This window comes from Hippocampus comes, unplaced genomic scaffold (genome assembly GCF_001891065.2).
Source record: "Hippocampus comes isolate QL1 unplaced genomic scaffold, H_comes_QL1_v1.1 scaffold64, whole genome shotgun sequence".
In the NCBI taxonomy this organism is placed as follows: Eukaryota; Metazoa; Chordata; class Actinopteri; order Syngnathiformes; family Syngnathidae; genus Hippocampus; species Hippocampus comes.
In genome coordinates, this window is record NW_017842053.1 from 527017 (window position 1) to 549036 (window position 22020).

At 44.1% G+C, this 22020-nt stretch overlaps 2 protein-coding genes across 5 annotated transcripts in view; one reads left to right on the top strand and one right to left on the bottom strand.

Annotated features, from left to right (window-relative positions):
• mark1 (MAP/microtubule affinity-regulating kinase 1) overlaps positions 1–18799 on the top strand; it is a 31532-nt gene extending 12733 nt beyond the window's left edge. Inside the window, exons 4-19 of one of the 4 annotated variants that reach the window (XM_019859890.1) lie at positions 6869–6917; positions 7696–7761; positions 7934–8004; positions 8971–9027; positions 9203–9439; positions 10672–10791; positions 11162–11261; positions 11342–11454; positions 11936–12140; positions 13546–13727; positions 13950–14041; positions 14125–14265; positions 14806–15057; positions 15507–15533; positions 16121–16165; positions 16949–18799. In XM_019859890.1, coding sequence (XP_019715449.1) covers positions 6869–6917; positions 7696–7761; positions 7934–8004; positions 8971–9027; positions 9203–9439; positions 10672–10791; positions 11162–11261; positions 11342–11454; positions 11936–12140; positions 13546–13727; positions 13950–14041; positions 14125–14265; positions 14806–15057; positions 15507–15533; positions 16121–16165; positions 16949–17294 — 2103 coding nt within the window. In that variant the 3' untranslated portion in view covers positions 17295–18799. Of the gene's footprint in view, positions 1–6868; positions 6918–7695; positions 7762–7933; positions 8005–8970; positions 9028–9202; positions 9440–10671; positions 10792–11161; positions 11262–11341; positions 11455–11935; positions 12141–12248; positions 12264–13545; positions 13728–13949; positions 14042–14124; positions 14266–14805; positions 15058–15506; positions 15534–16120; positions 16166–16948 lie in introns of all 4 variants that reach the window. The other 3 variants (XM_019859891.1, XM_019859888.1, XM_019859889.1) reach the window with 3 other exon arrangements.
• Positions 18800–20603: 1804 nt separating this feature from the next.
• Positions 20604–21485, bottom strand: LOC109509944 (high choriolytic enzyme 1-like). Its single transcript, XM_019859910.1, has one exon. It carries the CDS (start codon positions 21434–21436, stop codon positions 20657–20659), a length of 780 nt encoding a protein of 259 aa, XP_019715469.1. The 5' UTR covers positions 21437–21485; the 3' UTR covers positions 20604–20656.
• Positions 21486–22020: the final 535 nt, after the last annotated feature.

Sequence of the window (22020 nt, forward strand, 5' to 3'; positions counted from 1 at the left end):
CGGTATCACGGTATTGCAATGAGAGCCGCTGTTAAGCTCTCTGGAAGTAAATCAATGACTAAGTTAGGCTTGCATAGCCAGTGGCAATGTAAGATGCCCGCTGGTGGCTTCACTTCTCAAATACTTCCTGTACTCAATGTCCCTTTCTATGGAAGTATCCTGATACCTGTTGGTATCCTGATACCTGTTGATATGACTAAATATTTGGGTTAGAAAAGAGGTGTAACCCAGAGGTCTACCCAAATATGAGCATCGTGGGGTTTTTTGCGCGCTTGCATGACCTTCCAAAATTCGGGTTTTCAAAGGTTGATTGACTGCATGTCAACCTCGTCAGTGTAAAGAAACAAATAAACAATAGGATTTTTAAAAAACACATCAAAATGCACTCCTCGAGTTCAACTGCTCGCAACCTCTCTGCTCATCTCTGCGATGTAATGTGAGGACAAAGTGGAGACAAATTAACGTTAGCCATACTCGTTAGCTAGCTACCTAACTCGCGAACAAGTGCATAGTATTTATTTGTCCAATTGTAGACAAAATAGCTGCTTGCGAACCTTCATTTCAACCCAGCATGATATTCATATATTAACGTGACCTTAAATTTGTCAGATGGTTAGCACTTGTTATCTCCAACCAATCAAAACCAAGGGCCCCTATTTGCTACATTAGTTGATCGTTGACGTACCTAATTTTGTGGCGCAGCTGCTTGCATATTTCAATGTCGCCGACTTCACTTCTTATGGACGACCGTAACTGTATACAGAAGGCCCATCTGCAATGCGGACGTGTGCGTCTTATAATGCAGCAGTAGACTCCCGGGCTGAATCGACGACCTCGTTGACTCGGCGTTGTCCTTTGCCATCCTTGGGAACGCCCTCAGTCAACTTTTGCTCTCTTGGCCGACTGTCATGTGAGGCGGGCTCGAAAGCGTGAGCGTTGTTTCGAGGCCGTCAAGTGTTGCCGGGTTTCATGTGCCAACCGGGTGACGCTAATTAGAGTCCGCGAGGCTTTTAGCTGCACGTCAGGGGGATGGGGGAGGAGGCGTGGGGGTTTAGATGTCTAGTCATTCTTTGACAGCGTTGCTTGAGGCTGTCTGAGCTGCTTCTAGATTTGCACACTAGGACATCATTTTAGGAATGAATGAATGTTGAGGATATAACAAGACGTGGAGCAACTTGAGATGGGTTTAACCTCATTGTTACTAGTAGCGGGGGGCCGACTTGCACGTTCGCAGCAAGTGAAAATCCAGGATCTAGTGAGAGCTACGAATTTATGTTTTTTTGATTTGCGACTCCCGCACACTTTAATCACATTCATCAAAACCCATATTATTCAAACACTTTTTACAGTATTCCTGGTTAACTGCTCCCACTGTCCTGCTCACACAGTCCTCCAAATAAGACGCACGCCCAGTTAACTCATTCAGCACCATCCAATTCTGGACCAAGTCTGAAAAGACGTTTAAAACCGTCTTTGGGAGTGAATGAGTTAAGGTTAACGGTAAAGCTGACACATAAAACCAAAGTTGGCATTAAACATTGTATATTAAAACATGAAAATGTTCAACCAAAGTATCTCATTTCATCTCGAGAAGGTCCGCCATTTAAATTCTAACTCAGCCCATAATGTGAAACACTATTGACGGGCTAACAGAAATTAGCATAGATGTCGCGGTGATTATCATCCAGGCAAATACTCGCCGTTCTGTGAGTACAGGTTGTATACAACGATGACTTCACAGTCATCCCATATAATCACGTTGTCAACTTTCTGCAGTTCCACCGCATCACAGCTTTTGAAATCGAATTCGATATCACAGATTTTCATGTACGGTGCAGGATTTTGTGGTGTTCATTTCACGACGCCGGCTGTCGCCGCAGACTCTCGTGCCGGTAAATGCAAGCCAGGAGAAAAGTGTGTGAAAAAGCCAACGTCCAACGTTAGGGAAAGTACATTGCGTCTATTGCAATGCAGGACCGTCTTACGCAACTGTACATATGTAAACAATATAACGTAGCCTGCCACCGCGAGCTAGGACGTATCGTAATTCCTTCCGCAAGTGGTCAAGGGTAGAGAGAGACACCGGTGTGCTTTTAATCGCTTTATTAAACTAACGGTCAGAAAGCAAACACGTAAGCACATCGCGCTCACGAGCCGACAATGACCACAACTTCCGCCGAGTGAATCAACACCTTTTATTTAATTATCATTATTATTATTATTATTATTTTTTATTTAATTATTATTATTATTATTATTATTATGTCCCCTCACTTTGAATCTTAAAAAAACACACACAGACCGGAACTCAAGATCATGAAGGAAACACACTTTCTGGTTGTCATTTCTAATATGTTTTGGGACTCTGCATGAGTGATTTAGTTTCCAGATTTCCGCCCATGGCGCCTTTATGTTAGTTTGTCAATCTGGGGTTCTCTTCTTTTTTTTTTTTTGTGGCTTCAGAGGAGCTCATGATGGGCTCGCCATCTGGCACTGCAGTCGCATCCTATACCACTGCATGTACGGAAGCTGATTTTTATTTTATTTTAGATTTTATTTTTTTTGCTTCATGCTAAAGGCTAGCAGTTCTTCGTAGACTTAACCCACCTGTCGATCACTTTAATTTACAACTTTTGTTTCTTCCCCGTCTCCAAGTGACGACAATACTGCGACACAGCAGCCAGCCAATGACTTCTACCAAGATGACGAATAGTAAACAAAGGACAACGGCGGACGAGAGCCAGTGTTTTTTTTTTTCTTTTGTTTTTTTTCTTTTCTGGCTCACGGCTGTTCTAAAAAGAAAAAGGACACGCTTTGTTTGGCAAAGACACAATTTGTATTCTTCCCATTCCGTTCCCCCCGTTGCACAAAGGGTACTTTTCTGTTTATCTTTTTGTTTACCTGCTCGGGGACTGCAGAAGGGGAAATTAGCCTGAGAATCTTGTCCTGAGATGAATGGATTTTGTACATTGGTTCACATACATCGCGGATGTAAGGAGTGTTTCTTTCTCTGTCACTCAACAGACAGCAGCGTATCTAAATCCACTTTTTAGTATTAGTGCATTCGGTACACCAACAGACCGTTCCCCGCAGAGGATAAAGAATATATGCCTGTGGGAAATGTTATCTGTGTACTTAAACTAATTGCCGAAAGAGTAACAACAACGCCATGTATTGTACATGCTAATTGCGAGTGTCTCATTGTACGTTAGCATTAGGCTAGCAGAGGCTACGTACTGTAGTTGTTTTAGTTCGACTCTGTTTGTTTTATGTTTAGTTTGCCAGCAAACTCTGGCTGATGGTGGCGATAAACATCTTTTTGAAGAATATTCACAAAATTGATCTGCCAAACTTCGCCGTGAAGTGAGTTGAGTGACTTTGCGCCCAGACAGCATTCGTAGCTGAAGTTTTGCGCTCTCAAACGCATTCCCAATACACTTGTCTTCCTAGCCACAGTAAGTGATCATCTCAGGAAAAAGAACTCCTCTGTTTCTGTGTGACCCAGTGGCGTCCTCTGGCCCATTGTGACTCCACGGGCGCTTTTGAATGCACACAGGAAATGAAGTTGGGCCGAGCTTCCAAAGCACCTCCTGAGATCCGCCAGAGGAAACGCATCATCTGACATCTGTGGTCTGGGGATGTTGATGCTGTCGTGTTTTTTTTTTCTTTTTTTTCGGCATTTTATCCTTAAAATAGGCCTCTCTGTTAATCCCTTCTTTGCCCACCGTCCCATCATCCCGCTTTGCTCTCTCTGACTCTCTCACCCTAATCTGTAAATAAGAACTGTTTATTTTCAAGGCTGAAACGCCGTTTCAGTCCGCTGGAATCCAAATCCAAGGTCGACACAGGTTGGGAATCGGGAGCGCCGTTCGCTTTCCTTTTGACGGCTTGTAAACTGAAGTTGATGCCGCTCATTCAGAGAACCGTCCTGCCTCATTTGTGTATTTTACAAATAGCCCACCGTCGGCCCGCGCTGCCATAATGGCTGTTTACGTCCATCTCGTGCCTGCCACGCTGGGTTAGCCAATGAGATGCCGTCCCGCCCGGGGCCCAACTGCCGCTTTGGTCTGGTTCAGATGAGCGGAAAGCAATTGGGCGGACACGTCAAATGTTGAGGCTGCTTAGTCGTGCATTTATTTATGACTTGATCTGTTCATGGATGCGTTTTAACTGCTGCTCGTGCATCCGTTTTTCTTGTTCCCCCCCCTCCCCCAACGTACATTTCGTGTGGCATAATTACCCACTGGACACATCAGTCAGTACACAATAACAATCGAATGCAATATTTTGCCCAAGACTGAAAAAAAGGATTTCAAACATCAAGGTACTACTTCATTTTCAATCCTATCATCGTGAAATCGTTCCCAGTATGCTGCAGTGCAATTCTACACCCCTGAAATCATAAACGTACGCGAGAGGAGGACACGATTCTTTTTTGAAACACGATTCACGCTTGACCTATGTGTATGCGCACATCCAGCCCCCCTCATTAGAGCAATGAGCACTTCCTAACAATAACGTCCTTGTTGCAGGAGCATCTGTGACTGAAATAGTCCAGCCAGTCTGTGTAAGTTGTTCCCGGTCTGATATGTGGTGGTTTGCGTGTAGAGACTGGGTTGTAATTAAGGCTAGTTTGGAAGTCTAGGTGCCCCTGGGTGGCTGGAAGTAGGTCACTGGCACAGACTACTGAAACGCCAGGCGTGTTGAACAATGTGCGTGTTGTCATATTTTGTGTAATTAGCGTTTTGTTTTTGGTCATCATTTTGGATCACTTTAAAAAAAAAAAATCTTTTAACTCATTCAAGGGAATCCATTTCAGAGCAACCCCAAAAGTGGCTTCAAGGGGGCGCTGTGTGACTCCGCCTTGCGCCTGTGGATATTATTGACATTGATGCCGGCGATCCATCAAAGATCTCATCATGCCCCGTCAGCCTCGGCGGTGACAACATGCCTATCATCGACCGTCACCCCCGTCTGTCATTTTCCACAGCCCTCCTCAGATTTGTTGTCATTTTTTTCGCTTCCGAGCGGCTGCACGCGTGCTTCCCATGTGAGGGGGCTTCGAGGCGGTGACGCACACGAGAGAGAAAGAGAGAGAGAGAAGGAGAGAGAGGGAACGAGTGAGGCAGGAAACGTCAGACATCAAGATGAGATAGCGAGTCTTTAGTCCAGCCCTCATTCATAAGGATGAAGAATGTTCGTCTTGATGGCAAAGTCACGTGAACTGAGGCCATGGCCCGTTTGTTTATTGTCCTCTACTTCAGGCCATTCTTTTCTTAGAATGAATAATTGTACCGGTAGTTGATTAATAAGCTTTTTACAGACCTACAATTTGCTGCATGATTTGTTTCAAATGCTTTGTCAACAACAGGGCAGAAAATTAGGAAGAATAGAAAATAGACCAAAAACAAACAACAAAAAAATTTAACAGAAACCACATATTAGTTTAGCCTTCAAAGTATTGGAATAGAAAATGGATCCAAGGCTCACTTCACGTTTGGAGTGATTTATGACCTTGCAAGGTAAAAAGCCGGAATGCTGAAAATGTGAGAAAGGGGACGCCATATTGTCTGGCATGTGGTCGGGAATGCATGTTGGATATCCAGTCTCGATGTAAATTGGCTCTCCAATGGCATATATCCGTCCATTATCTGAGCTGCTTATGCTCCCGAGGGTCGCGGGTGTGCTGGAGCCTATCTCAGCTGTCTTCGGGCAGTTGGCGCGATACACCCCCGAATTGCTTGCCAGCCTCTCGCAGGGCACACACAGACAAACCATCACCATTCACATTCACAATCGCACCTCCCGACAAATTTTGTGTTCAATGAACCGACCGTGCGTATTTTTGGAATGTGGGAGAAAACCGGAGTACCCGGAGAAAACCCACGCAGGCACGGGGTGGAAGACATGCAAACGCCAGACAGAAAGACCAGGGCCCGGAATTGAACCATGACCTCTTTACTGTGAGGCAGACATGCTAACCAGCCGACCACTGTTCCACCCAATCACATATACAGTAATAACTTGGTAAAACGATAGCTTCACAATATGCTCGGTATTCGCCATCCAGCATGATTTCCATTTCTGTTCAAAATGTCACTTTTCACAGTCATCACGACAAGTTTCGTATATTTATGAGACAAGAGGCGCCTGAAAGAGCAGTAGAGCCCGAGAGCCGGAAAAAATGAGTGGAGAAAGTATCTGAGTGCTCCCAGCTGGTTCGGTCTTACGAACTACATTTGATGACCTAGAAACACACTCGCGCCATTTACTCTCTCATGTAACATATCGAAGTGTCATGGAATCCTCACAAATACTAAATTCCGCTCCCAAGTATAGAACGCGGGTCAGCAAAGATGGCCGACAATGACCGACGTCACTGTTGACGTCAAAAGGCTGCAAAGTCCTTTTTTTTTTTGGAGAGCGCGGGGGAGGGCGGCTCAGGCGGGCAGTCAGCAAAATGTAAATGATTCAACAGCACCTCTAAGTGGCTGCGGGAGCTCGTCTAACATGACGCCAAGATGCTCTTAAAGCTCTGCAGTCAGTCGATAAACATGATGCTGGCAGAACAAAGATGAGCGTGCATGATTTTATTGGATTGGACTGGCTGGAAGCTTGTGTACTGATACCGCAGTCTGTCGGTGGAGATTTATTTTTTATTTTTTCTTATGCTGAGAGCAAGACTTATTGCCAGCGCATCAGTCATGTTGCCTTACATAGCACCCAAGTCCCGTGATGCTCCAGTCTTCCCATCTAATCCACTTTGCAACTTTGTGTGCCGGAGTTGTGCATATAATGGCATTTTGTAAAATACGCCTTATCAGCAGTTTTCAAAAAGACAAACGTCTCTGTGTGTGTGTGTCAACAGCTCTTCAGGGAAGTGCGAATAATGAAGTTACTGAATCATCCCAACATTGGTAAGTTCTGACATTTAATGATGTGAAAAAAGTTGTGTCATCCATATTTGATAGCTGAAACGTATCAGCGTGATTTCTCCCAGAGAATTAAATATAAGAAATCTGGCGATATCATTTGAAATTTGAAATGTAAAAGTCACAAAATAACTTTTTGTGATAAATACTCAAAATATTTGGGTCAAGAATAAACCAAAATGGGTCAAAAAGGGGCTGGCCTAACTTTTGGGGTTATTCTGTTCACCTCTAAATCTTCATAAATTAGGCTGTTTTGCTGGTTATTCATTTAACCCTCAAATTTGGGTAAATGAATAACCCAAAAAATTGGGTTGTCTCTTTTTGACCTAGTTTGGGTCAATTTTTTTTTTACCTGTCTGTTTTTTAACATAGTATTTGTTTTGTACAATTTATTTAGAATTTTTATTTACATCTGTTTTTTTTTTTTTTTTTTTTGCATTTCCTTTTGAATATTAATTGCATGAAAGGCATAAATAATTGTTAGAATTGTCTTAATAAATCTGTAACCAAATTATGACTTCACTAATCTCATGCTTCATAAACTTTTTTTAAAAATATTTACTCTCATAGCCAAGCTTAAACCTGATAAGTAACCTTGAGTGGGAGTGCATGCCTTGCTGGATGCCAAACAGGATTTAACAAGACCGCACAGAGCTTCAAAATTAGAAAATAAATTGGGAGCTTAATGTTCTCTGATGATTTGGGCTGTTTATATTAAAAAAAAAAAAAAATCTGCTGTTTGTCTGTTTTTTGCCCTCTGCAGTCAAACTTTTTGAGGTGATTGAAACGGAGAAGACGCTCTATTTGGTGATGGAGTACGCCAGCGGCGGTGAGTGACACTCTCTTGACTTTTTGAACGCGCCCCCACGTTACCGCGGGTGCCCGCACGTGTGCGAAACCGCAATACCGCTGCAGCTTGTCCCTCGAGCCACGCCCCGCCTCCTCTAAATGAATTCTTTCGGGCCATGAGTCCACATTCATGTCCCCTCTGTGTGTTACAGGGGAGGTGTTTGACTACCTGGTGGCCCACGGGAGGATGAAGGAAAAGGAGGCCAGGGCCAAGTTCCGACAGGTGAGTCAGCGACGCCACGTCATGCGCCAAGCTCATGCTGTGTCACGGACTGCAGAGGAGAGCTGTGGAAGCGTGCCCGACTGGCTCGGGCGACTCGCTCGCACCTCACTCTCCTCCCGCAGCTGCTTGTTCTGACACCCAGCGGTGCGTCATCAGCATTGATCCAACGGCCCTTTCCGATGCTCCTTTTCACAGCAAAACGTAGTGAATGAATGCGCCTTTTATTCACTGGAGTCGCGCCCGTTTGAGCGATAATTCACAATTTCTTTCCCATCCACAATATGGCTCTTTCAAAGAAGACGCCTCACGCCGTGTTTGTAGGCGTGGATGTATGTTGCTGTGGGCATCACATTAGGTACACTTGCACAATCATGGCGTACACCAGGACAGTGGTTCTCAAACATTTGACTAAACCTAAGAAGAAAAAAAATGGCTCAACTACTACCAGGACGCTCAGGATTACCATATTGTTTTGTGACCATTAAAAAAGACAAACAAATTCAATCCATCAATCAGCTGGAAATGACGTGATCCTCAACGATTACGTGATCGAGTAGGACAAGTCCAGGAAAAAAAAAAAAAGCCAAACAAAAATTAAATTAAATTGGATTCACCCTAAAGGTTAAATGAAAATTCGACTGAAACTAATTTGAAAGAAAAGCCGTTATTTAAGATTAAATTCATATTTATTTCACTGTATTGAAGAATTAAATACAACTGGATTATATTTTTAAAAAATACTGCAGTTGTTTAAAAAAAAACAAAAAAAAAGTTGGATTAAAAAAAGTTTTAGTCCTCATTTTCCCTTGCCTGGACGCGCGTCATCCGGCGTCTTAGGCGAGTACATGAGATCTGCCTGGAGTTCCTCAAGGCTCTTTCCCGCTGCTGCATGATATTTCCAGGCAGAGAAAAATGTTCCATTATGTTACGTGACATAATTATAGGCCTGCGACGTTTGTGTTTCAGATTGTGTCTGCCGTGCAGTATTGCCACCAGAGGAGGATCGTTCACAGGGATCTCAAGGTGACGAGCCAAATTCTCCAGATCATGGCTCCCAAATCAAAACAACAAAACTCATTTGGGGAAGGATTGAAATATAATTTTGACTGATCAACACAAAATTTGGTTGACATGTCAATCAAAGCAAGATACTTAGAATGTGATCACCGAACGCGCCGTTTGTCTTCTCCCCCTTCAGGCCGAGAACCTGCTATTGGACGCTGACATGAACATCAAGATAGCCGACTTCGGTTTCAGCAACGAATTCACCGTGGGCAGCAAGCTGGACACCTTCTGTGGTTCTCCACCCTACGCCGCCCCGGAACTTTTCCAAGGGAAGAAGTACGATGGGCCCGAGGTGGACGTGTGGAGCCTCGGGGTCATCCTCTACACACTGGTCAGCGGCTCGCTACCCTTTGACGGACAAAACCTCAAGGTGCGAACACGTTCCGTATCATATAGTTATCCTCCTTACATTTTAACAAGCGGCATTAGTTTGCACATGCAAGGTCAAGGTCAAGGTCTTGCACTATAGTTGCTATTGGTATTTTAGCACCACTGTGCATTGCGAGGACCAAGACCAAAATCGACACACAGTGGTGTGCTGGCCAGGTATTTCCCAACTGGATGTTTTTTTGTTTTTTTTTTTTAATTATGATTTTGGGTTACATGCGTCAGCATGATTCTGTATTTCGTGAATAAACAGATTAAGAGCGGAATTTCCTGTTTCTATCATTGGGGAGAGTGAGACTCTGGAGGATTATCTGCCCTACTTCAATAATGCACAACTGTCGAAATGATTCATGAGGCAAGCGGCAGTTTACAGAGTGGAAACGCGATGCACTTTTTATTCATTTTTGGCTTTTTTTTTTTTTAAATTTTATAGAGGTTATGATTTTGCTTGTGTGCAGGAAGTAATTCCGAGAAGGTATACCAAAATTTGGGGTGCAGTCTTGACATTGATTTTGTCATGAAAAACTTGTTTTGTAGACCAACCTCTGAAAAGTCCATGCATTTGTTTCTCAAAGGTCACGTTATGCATTTTTATTTTCCACCAAACATTTTGCAGGTCTCAGACGTCATTGGATAAAATTAACAATTACACATTTTTTCTTTTTTTCTTTTTTTTTGGAGGAAGGATAACATTCGGTTCTGTCCAAACACAATGTAAATATGTCAATTACAATAAACACCCCCAAATTTTTGTATATAATTGCAAAAATTTGGTTAATGAGCACTGGATGATGGCAGCGAACCTCACAACAAGCGTCAGATAGTCAACAGGTCTTCAAAAAAGTCATTTTCATTGACTGTGAAACTAAAAATACAACATTCACAATTGCACATTTTGTCTTTGCCAGGGCACTTAAATTTGCCTGACTAAGGTCCCGTAGCTTTATGCTAACACACATATGGCACAGTCTGGCTAATGAAAACTAGCATCCATGTTGCGGTAGTCATACCCCTTTAAGCAAAATATATTTGAACACAAACAGTGCAGCAAAACATGTAGACAGACACTAAGACAGTCACTGGCATATGTTCTTTATCTTCTGTGACTACTATTACTGCGTGTCACTCAACGATCTTCACTGTATCTGGACATTTTTTTTTTGTTTTTTTTTTAATGTTTTTAACTAACTCGCCTCCTTGTTGCTCGCATCGCAGGAGCTGAGAGAGCGGGTCCTGCGGGGGAAGTACCGCATTCCCTTTTACATGTCCACAGACTGTGAAAACCTGCTGAAAAAACTACTGGTGCTCAACCCGGTCAAACGTGGAAGTTTGGAGGTAATTTTTGCATTATCTTTCACGCTATGCTGATTTGCTCCGTTTTATTTATTTATTTATTTATTTTTGGTGAGGATTCAGATAAGAAGCCTTCGGCACTTGGAGCGTGTCCATTGTGTTTGTGTGCGTGGGTAAACTTCAATGAATCATTGCGACACACTCTGCTGTTGTCAATTCGCAGTCGATACAGCCGCTGAACTTGCTCCACAAAGCACGCCGAGGCACCTAATAACAATTGATCCGTTTGTTATTCAGCGCCGCTCGTCATTAGAATGTTTCAAAATAGTTTTGCACACAGCCCCCGGGGTCATGCATATGTGTCACGAGAAGCCGCCACGAGTGAACAAAACATTTGAATTGTCTTTGTTAGCAAATCATGAAAGACCACTGGATGAATGTGGGTCACGAGGAGGAGGAGCTGAAGCCGTACATCGAGCCCGAGGCCGACTTCAACGATTCGACCAGAATAGGTGCCTTTCGGCGTACGTCGAGGTCATCGTCAAGGGTCTCCTGACGAGAGTAACGTTGTCAAATTTCCTGTTCCCGACAGAGCTGATGGTGACCATGGGTTTCCCTAAAGATGAGATCACGGAGTCCTTACAAAGCCAGAAGTACGATGATGTCATGGCCACTTATTTGCTGCTGGGAAGAAAAGCGCCAGAGGTCAGATTCTCTCTCATGTCCACATCATGCCCGCATGTTAATTGCAATTGAAGCTTCGATCAGTCAGTGCCAGCTGTTTTCAAAGCATCGTTCCCCATATTGCCAGTCGTTGTCGTGTATTTTGACTGATATTTCACAATCCACGGAATATTTAGTTCTGCGGCACTAAGAAAAAAAAAAGACGGCAGGCTCGCTTTTACCAGTTCATTATCCTGTTTTTTCTTTGTCGTCGACAGTAGGACATGGTTTGGTTTCACAAAAAGCACTGGCTTGTCAAAAGCCAATATTTTTTAGCTTTTGACAACTTCAGCTCTAACACAGCAAAAACAAAACTGAGAAAGGACTTTTTGATGACAAAAGAATCATGAATTTGAAGCTTACAAGAAGAAACACGCTCTGACCGACTGACACGTCACAGCTTTCGTTGCACACGATTTTGCATTTCGCAATATGTGACCAGCTAACCACTCTCTCATGGCAGTTTGAGGGGAGCGAGCCCCTGACCAACAGCGTCCTGGCTCAGCGGCAGCGTCCCACCAGCGACATCAACAACGGCTCCAGTATTTCTCCCGCACATCCCAAAGTCACGCGCAGCATCTCGGCCAATCAGAAGCAGCGCCGCTACAGCGATCATGGTGGGGATGATGGTGATGGTGGTGGTGGTGGTGGTGGTGTAGACAGACGAAGTAAAGTAACCCCTTCCCTCCCAGCTCTGAGAGTGCTGCTGGCTGAATGCTGCGTTTGGAGGAAGTTGCTGACACCGATTGCCCGGTTACGGTCAATTCAACCTTTAGTAGTCGAAAATCTGCGTTAGAGAGCAAAGAGAGATCAATCTAATTATTATTTTTTTTGTCTGGAGTTTTTACACCTCAGTTTGTTAAAATACATTTAAAAGTGTTTCAAACACATATTTGAGACCCTATCATGCACCAATAATCCTGTAACCTGATAAGATGTCCACTGTAGTAGCCGCTGTCACTGAAAGGGTTAAAATATTCTTTGACACGTCTTCTCCATATGAGATTTTCATTTGTCACTCCTGGCACAAATGACACCTAAAATAAAAGAGAACCAAACTTTGGATATGTAACACAAATGAACCGTTCAATTGTCGGCTAGCTTAATGCTAACAATGGGAAACGCAAAGAACGGACGGAAATTAGCACAGACTGCAATGATTTTAAGCCTTCAAACATCTGCGACTTGAACACACACAGTGCAGCCACACTAACCGAGCACACAAAAATATTCCAAAATTTCTATTCTGACCCTCTTAGGAAAGTAAAACGTCGTCACGTTTATACCACTCTCAACATGATCGGAGTCAAGATGAGACTAAAAGGTGCTTCTTGTTGAACATAAGGGGGAAAAAAACAGCACTCGCTATCATGAATTCAATTCCGGTTTTGCTACTGACATCATCGTGCCGCTGTGAGTCATGTTGACACAAGTCTCTCTCGTGAAACTACTATTTTGAGAAGATGGGACTACAAACAGGGAGAATCGCCTAAGAAGCTAAATTCAGGCTGACGTGGCGTCATCAAAGCAGCTTCCTCCTGTCATGTGGGACCTGTTGTGTCTGGTGACATCTGCTGGCTGGCTGCTTTCCCGCAGCACCTCAAAGCACGAGGAGTGATCGGCTTTGCTTTTGTAACACGGTGAAATGAGTGTGTTGTTTGTATACGTTGAAAAAACAAAATGTCTACAGTGATATGTTGATTATGGCTTTCGGTGGCTTTGCTCAACGTGAAAGGAGACGATGGGTCTAATTCACTGGTATGATTTTTTTTTTTTTTTTTTTTTTTTTTTTTTGTGCTTGTGAAGTCACGAAGAATACTTTCGATAGCTCATGCCTCTATCACATTTATTTCCACGTAGGCGTAGATTGCCAAATTGCACGTCACTCCACAACTGGTCAATGTTACCGAGAGTGGATGCTTATTTTGACACGGCCGTAAAGTTCAGGCTGTTTTTTTCACCCCATCCAGTGAATGAGGCCCGGTGACCTTTCTCATCGGCGTCCGCTGCTGTTTTCGTTCCATCGTGTCAACTCATCGTCTTGGTCCGACTCTTTCTTTTTTTTTTTTTAAGTGGGTCCCTCCGTGCCGCCGGCGGTGTCGTACACGCGGCGGGGTCAGGCTCTGAGCGTGGAGAGTGACCACCGAGAAGAGTGGGATGGCGCCCGCCGACTGGAGCTGAGCACTTCCAAGGGAGATGTTCCCGCCTCGCCGCTGGGAGCGCAGGAGAGGAAGAAAACCACAAGTGCTGTGGGGGTAAGGACTCTTTAATATTCCAAATGGGCGGGGGGGGGGGGGGAAGCAAGAAACTGGAATAGTTGAGCGCTACACCATGCGACCATCAGTTGCGTTCAATATGAATTGAATATCTTTATGTAAAGCTGGAAATTATATTTTAATCAATTAAATCGGCAGAAGAACACTGATTGGTTTTGTTTTGTTTTGTTTTTTTGTGTTGTGTGAATTTTCTTTCCTCAGACCAACGGATCAATGACTCGCAGGAACACGTATGTGTGTGAGCGATCCTCCACTGAGCGCTACTCGGCCATTCCGAATGGCAAAGACAGCAGGTAACCACGCTCACAGTTCAAACACGGGTACGAGTGCGAGGACCACAAGGTCGTTTTTAAAACCGGGCGTCCTGTCGTATCAGTTTAACCGAGGTGTCGGGCAGCACCCCGTCGACCGCAGTGAGCGCCACGCGGCCTCGTCACATCAAGTCCATGTCATCTTCAGGACACCCTTCAAAGAGCACACTGCCCCCCATCGATGACAACACAGAGTTGAAATCCAGGTGAGGGCTCACTTTTTACACCAACTAAACATTTTGTTTCCATTTTAAAAAAAATAATATATTATGATGATTTTTTTTTTTTAAGTCCAAAACAAAAAGCACGCTTCAGTTTTGTGCTTAGTGGCAGTAAACTAAAGCAACGTCTTGGCTTCCTTTTTTAAAAATTTTATTTTATTTTTTGGGGGAAGAAGAATGCACGATTGGCCAAAGTGCTGCTTGCTGTGAAGTTTGCGTCGACCATCTTAACTTAAGATACCATTGTGGTCTTTGGTTTTTGAAGAAATAGATGGCGTGGATAAATAGGCGTCAATTCACATCTGGGGGAAAAAAAAACGTTGCTAGCTTCACAGATGTGCTATTCTTGTAGCCTCTTAGGGAGTTTCAATGAGCATGAAAACAGCGAGTAGGTAAGTTTTTCAGCTCCATCTTGATTGCTCTGTTATTTTGTCACTGGACTCGAGTGACAGCTTATTCGACGCTTGCTTGTACCGTAAATGACTCGCAAAAAACTAAACGTAGCATTTTTTTCCCCCCCCCCAGCTCCTCTCCAAGGGGTCCCTCCACCTCTCCCTCCGCACACAGTATTAGCACCCCCGAGAAGAACCGCTTCCCGCGGGGCACCACCAGCCGCAGCACCTTCCACGGCGCCCAGCTGCGAGACCGCCGAAGCGCCACCTACAACGGGCCGCCGGCCTCGCCCACGCTGTCCCACGACACGGGCGCCCTGGCGCAGCAGCGGCGGGGCACCTCCACCGGCATCATCAGCAAGATCACCTCCAAGTTTGTCCGCAGGTCAGTTGGCGGGGGTGACATTGACACACAAATTTGACTGTAGTTTGTCAGGATAAATACAAGATGGACTTCAAATGTTTTTCAGCGCCGTTTTTTTTATGTTTGGGACAATTTTGAACTTGACCTACATTTCATTCAACAGACCCAAATTGGCTTGAAACTAACCCGCCATCTAAATTTCAATCTGTCCAAACAGCACCTCCTAATTATGCACTAAAAAAAGGGCAGCACGTCACCAAAAAAGACGCAAGGCTAATGGGCACGCTGACTTCCTTAGCATAAGAATCTTTCTCTTCAGACAGACCTCAGACTTTGTGGACTTGAAGATAAAAGTATCAAGTTTCACACCCTAATTCCAAATTTTGGTTAATACCGTACTTTCAGCGCCCCTTGCCTTTTTTCGGGCTCACGCCTTTTCTTTTCTTTTCTTCTCCTTCCTCTTGGCATAGAGCTCTGTCTTTCAGGTCCGCTCGGAGGTAGGACAACACTCTGTGCCCCTCTTGCCCGACCCGAAACCAATAAAGAGTTTGAATAACTCCTCCAGTCCCTCTTGTAGCACCTCCATTCCCTACTGACACCTACCTGTTGTTATGCTGTTTACATCCCACGTCTCTCTCTCTTTCTCTCTCTCTTTCTTTCTCTCGCTCTCTCTCTCTCTTGCTCTCTCGCTCTCTCACTTCCCTTGAGAAGCAACCTCACACCTCACCGGCTTCGTTGTAACTTGCTTCTCATGTTGTTGACGCTCCTCCTCCTGACTCCTTGACTCTCCCCCGCCTCTGCTGCTTTCGTGCCTCGAGAAAAAGAATCAGGCCCGACGGAGTCTTTTGAAAGTGATTGTGTTTGACCAACACGGAAGAGTCAGGAGACCCCCTTTAGTCTCGTTGTGTGCTCACCCAGGAATGTGGATTCTTTCCTGGCATGACGCCTGAAGCCCCTCGCTGTGTCACACTGATGATGGCGGTGATGGTGGTGGTGGTGGTGGTGGTGGTGGTGTCTGTTACCGTGAAACTGGTGGGAGTGAAAAATAAATAAAAAAATTATGTTATTCCTGGTTTGATTTCAGGGTGCCCAGCGAGGGAGAGGCCAGTGCCAGGACAGACACACCCAGGTGAGGTTTAGCATCAAGACTTCACATTCAATCCGGCCCGTGTCAACTTTGGCCTTCTACACAAAATTTGGCTAAAGCAGGATATCGCCACACACTTTATTTCAGGCCCAAATGCATCCATCCATCCATTTTCCAGACAATCACAGGGCACACACAAACGAACAACCATCCGCGCTCACACTCACACCTAGGGACAATTTGGAGTGTTCAATCAGCCTGTCATGCATGCTTTTGGAATGTGGGAGGAAACCGGAGTACCCGGAGAAAACCCACGCAGGCGCGGGGAGAACATGCAAACTCCACACAGGAAGGCCGCAGCTGGAATCGAACCCACGATCTCTGCACTGTGAGGTCGACCGTGCCACCCACCCGAACTAATTACTGGTGTAAATGGTCTGCCAACGAAATTGTGACCAAATTCCAAGGATACTTTTCTGCGATGAACAAATTCACCGCCCGACGGTTTCAAAGCGGAGTTCCTCAGTTGCTCTCTCAATATATTCGGCGTGCTGAAAGGCATTTGTGTTGTTTTAAAAGTGTGTGTCAAGACCTTAAAAAGAAACAAACTTCCGTAAATGCTATGAAAACATGCCGAGGGTGTATTTAAGTGGGGGTCTTTCTATTTTGCAGATTTCAAGTATAGCAAGGGTGGTATGGAACATAACCCCCATAACGGACAGGGATTACTGTATACTTAGCGACTGAGCGAATATTGTGTTGTTCATTTATGTACGTTCATGTTTTGAATTCAACAACGGTGACACTCCTCTGCCGCGGTCACAGGAGCGCGTCGGGCGACCCCAAGGAGGACGGCGGGCGGGACTCCAAGCCGCGCTCGCTGCGCTTCACCTGGAGCATGAAGACCACCTCGTCCATGGAACCCTCGGAGATGATGCGGGAGATCCGCAAGGTCCTGGACGCCAACAGCTGCGACTACGAGCAGCGCGAGCGCTTCCTGCTCTTCTGCGTGCACGGCGACGCGCGCCAGGACAACCTGGTCCAGTGGGAGATGGAGGTGTGCAAGCTGCCCCGCCTCTCCCTCAACGGCGTGCGCTTCAAGAGGATATCGGGAACATCCATCGCCTTTAAGAACATCGCCTGCAAAATTGCGAACGAGCTCAAACTGTGACGCAAAAAAACAACCACCGCCGCGGGCTCGTCTCGTCACTGGATTCATGCACTGATCGTACCCGCCGCGCATTATCAGGGTGGCCTCGGCTGGTAGCGTGCAATGCTGGCCACGAATGTACTGCACAGAGGAGAGCGCCTCGTCGGCGCCTCTGTGAAGACTTAACAGCAACATCTTTTTCGTTTGTTTGAAACTGTCCGTCCAGGCCTGTGTGTGTGGGTGTGTCTCGATCTTTCAAAGGACACCAAACATGCAGTATGCAGCTGAACACCCTGCAATAATGTTTTTTGTTTTTGTTTTCTAAATGACTACTACCAGATCTTACGCTGAATAACTAGCCGCTTTTTCCACCTGTGTTCCGCGCATATGTAGAGCAGGCTGGAGCTCATACTAAAAACTATGTAAAAAGAATTGTACTGTATGCATAACATCTGCAGGTACTGTATATTAATTTTTGAGTTGTGTACAGATTTTCTTTCATGGGATTTCCTTTTTTTTTTTCCCCTAATGTAAATGATGTCACTTAGAGCAGTGTTTCCCAACCTTTATGGAGCTAAGGTACATATTTCACATCTGGAAAAAAAAATACAAAAATTGTCACGCCACACCACTTACCAAAACGATGCACAAAAAAAGTGGATGCACAGGTCAATTATGTACTGCACGTTGTGTTGTCTAGTGGACGAGCATTTTATTGCTCTGTCTGTTATAACTGTGGTTGGCATACATACAATACAAAATTAACAAAAAAAAATTGTTTTAATCGGAAATCATTTATCTTTCAAATAACTGAAATTTGATAATTTGCTGCGGTAACACCTGACGATCTCTCATCACTGTTTGGGAATCACTGTCTTTGAGTATTATCATCCTTTTTTTTTTTTTTTTGCTCTGACATTTTTTTTTAAGAAACCACTATTTAAGAATAGTGTTTTTCATTTTATTTAAAGAGCACTAAATTATTTTGTGGAATATGAAAGAGAGAATGTCCCTTGCCTTTTGTGTTATATTTTATTTGCCTATGGAGGAAAGGAAAAGAGAAAAAAAAGTCACTTAAGTTGCACCATGTAGTAGTAAAACTGAAAATGTGTTCACTTTATTTTTTTCTGGGCAGCAGGGGGGGGGGACAACGTGGAGGCCCCTGCTGCACTTTGCACAAGTTTTCTCACTATGACAGTATGCACCTGTTGTTTCCTTCCCTCTCCCAACAAAATTTGCTGAACTTCAGTTCCATTAAAAGCAGCCATTTGAATCGGTTCGCCAAGAAGCATGAGAAGTTAAAAAGAAGAAACGTTTGTCTCGACAACCTCATTTGGTCCTGCATCTCCACCAATGTGATACTTGTATTTCTCCTTCTGATTTTTTTTTGGGGGGGCGGTTACCCGTATTTTTGGTAATTCAGCAAATTTTATTGTATTTATTCCATTACATTGTAATGTGCTGCTTTGTAGAAATGAGGTGTGCACTTTGTTGGAGAAAAATAAAAAGGATTTTATTTGTTTGTATTCCTGTCAATTGATTGCTGACAGACCAAGAAGACGATACACCAAATTAGTTTTAAACAGTTGTGTGCGTAAACACGATCAGAAGCACGGACCTACACTTACACTCTAAATTGTAAATTGTATTAATTTATTCCTAACAGTCTGTCTTCATTTCGTAGTGTTTCTGTTGGCTGTGCGTAAGTGGCTGTTTATATTTTATTTTATTTTACTTATTTATTTATGTCCAATAGTAGTACTGGCCCATGTAACTTAAAATATAAACAATTGGACTTTTTCTTGAACTAGTCAGATTTTAAATTCGTCTGGACGGGGGCCAGAGAGTTGTCCCTCAATGATGTCACATTTTTTCCATCCTCTGGTTCGTCAGAGCAAAACGTTCAACAGACAAATCATGTCCGTCGTGACCTGCACTCTATTCCGAAATAGATCATCTGATAATTACGATTAATTTTACTCAAAGGTCTGCTTTTGTCACGTTACTGTATAAACCACTTTTAACACATTATGAACTATCAAAAGATTATAGATTTTCAAAAATGATACCAAAAACATTGCAATGGGAGATTCAAAGGCACCTTTGTGAATGGTGTTCAAAACGTCGATTAGACGAAACTATTGATTCCTAAAGCTTGGGTCAACTATTTACAGTCGCTAAATTCAGTTTAAATTCATCTCTCCTTTTATTATTTATAATTTTATCTGTGGTTTTATTGTTCTTGTTTTGATTGTAAAGTGTCCTTGAGTGTTTTGAAAGGCGCTTATAAATGAAATGTATGATTATTATTATATAAGGAGATACATTTATTTATTTTCTTTTATTTAAACTCCTGTATTTAAAAAAAAAATCACCTTGGTTTTATGTGGAGTTTGTTTGCAGTACCAGCACTGCCCTGTGATAGGCAGCATGGTGCCACGGTGCGTCCTCATTACTCAAAGTTACAGAAGAAAAAGGCGAACATCCTCAAACAGTTGTTGGACGACATGTCATCTACATCCCCAACTCTTCTATTCTGTCTTTTTTTTTTTTTTTTTTTAATTAATGTGATGAATGACTTGGAGCAGTGGTCCACAGGGGACGTTTTGTTTCCGGCCGTACAGAGAAGAAATCACCAACAAACAAAAAAGCAAATGAAGCTTATTGAGAAAAAAACGTCAGTGACCCTCTCCCCGCCCCTCCGTCGAGTCAAATGACTGGAAGGTAAGTTAAAATGTTTCTTCCCCTCCAGCCCCTAAAAAATACAGTTTTTATGGAGACAATATGATAATTATTTTCTTCTCTGTACGCCCACACTTTTTATGATTGACATTACAGTATTTATTTGTCAAATAGTTTAATGTATCAAGGCATTTTTATTGCATTACCTTAAACGCCGATGACGATCTCTCCAGGAATTGGTTTGGTTGTTTAGTTTGAACACAAACACCAAATAGAAATAAAGTAATCAAGACAAAGCATATTTGTTGTATTTACATATTTCTTGTTATGTATGACTGACTGTGTGTTATGAATTCTAAATGTTCTTGTGAGTGATTTACTGGTTGTAATTTTCCAAAAATGTCCAAATATTTTTTTTTTTACTACAAAGGTACTATTAAAAGTATTTTCTGAACTTAAGTAGATGTCCAACTACTGTTTAATGAAGGGACTGTTAAAAGTAGAAGCACTAATTCAACATTTTAAGTAAAATTAAACAAAGTACAGTTGTAGAAATGTATGATGCCCCTGACTCAAACCAACTCCATTTTTTAAAATATATTTTCTTCATTGCTAGACTTTTGTGGCACATAAAGAGACAAAAAGCGGTGACGATGCATTGACTTTATTGTGAGACCACTCAAGAGATCACAAATGCTGTTTTAACAGCTGTACAGCATGTTGATCCTCGTGATGTCCCATTTGGACATGCCCGGTCTGTGGCCAATCCGGACGCTGGCGTCGGGGATGGGGGTGATGGTGTCCTTCCCGTTGCTGCTGAAGGCCGTTCTTCCGTAGTGCATGATGGAGGTGTAGTCGTACGGGGTGTTCAGGTTGTTGGTGTCCTGCTTTTTGAAGTTCAAGGCCGCTGCCGGTTTGATGTTCTCCCAGTTGATCCTGACGTGGCGATCGCGGTCGCTCCTGTTCTGCTCGTGTTGGAAGCCCAGAACATGGTTGAGCTCGTGCTGAATGATGCCGTTGTAGAGGCAGCTGCCGCGGTTGATGGACACCACCTGCTTGCCGCCCTGCCTTCCCAGAGCCGAGTAGCAACCGATTTTGTTCTCCACGCTGACGTAGTCGAACTCGTCGCTCCGGGGCACGAAGCGGATGCAGGTGCTCTCTTGGAAGGACCTCATGGCCGTCTCGATCATTTGCTTCTCCCATTCGGGGAATTCACGGCTCACGACGTACGGGACGGTCACATAGCCGTTGGCGGCTTTCTTCCACACGCAGCTCTGGGACCAGCACTTAATGGCATTCCGGGTTTTGGGAACCATCATATCTCCTTCCACGAGGACCTCGTCTGAGCCCCTGTTGGCGGTCAGGATTTTGTCGGAGATGTCAATTTGGTCTTCCTCCTCTTGCTCTGGGACGAATTCGTCCTGGTAAGCCTGAGTGAGACCAAGCAGGAGGAGCATCAGCAGGCTGGCGAAGCGACTCATCTTCAAGTTTCAGTGGAGATACTCGTTGGCGATTGATGTTGTGTCTGAGTCAACCTGGCCTCTTTATACTCTGGTCTACAGGTGTGGCTACACAAGGATTTTGGGTAGTGGTCTGCGTTCCTAAGCCTGCGTAAACCTCTCAAGGGTGGACTCCACTGACAAGCCTTTTGGACATAATGCTTTGTTTATTCTCGTCAAAAAAGGTCAACATGCTTTACTGGGTTGGACACGTTTGGATTTATGTGTTCGGTGCAGCTAAAGCGCTGTAGGGGTCCTCAGGTTACGGTGCCGTTCGACTCAGGCGCAAATTAGTCAACTTCGAACTTACGCTGACATCATAATTACAGCAGTGATCCTTAACCTGGGTTCGATCGAACCACAGGGGTTCGGTGAGTAGGTCTCAGGGGTTCGACGGAGCCCAATTGTGGGTCATGCCGCAAAGCTAGTCAGTGAGACGAGTCGGTGATTGAAGCTTTTATTGGAATATCACAATGTTAGTCAATGATGATGTCATCCTCACGTGTCACCGTCGACGCGGCTGCTACAATTGAAAGATTCATTGCGAGTAGACCAGGCAACGAATT

Bases quoted from the DNA above. Each gene is read 5' to 3' on its own strand.
- LOC109509944 (XM_019859910.1), bottom strand. From the start codon at position 21,436: ATGAGTCGCTTCGCCAGCCTGCTGATGCTCCTCCTGCTTGGTCTCACT.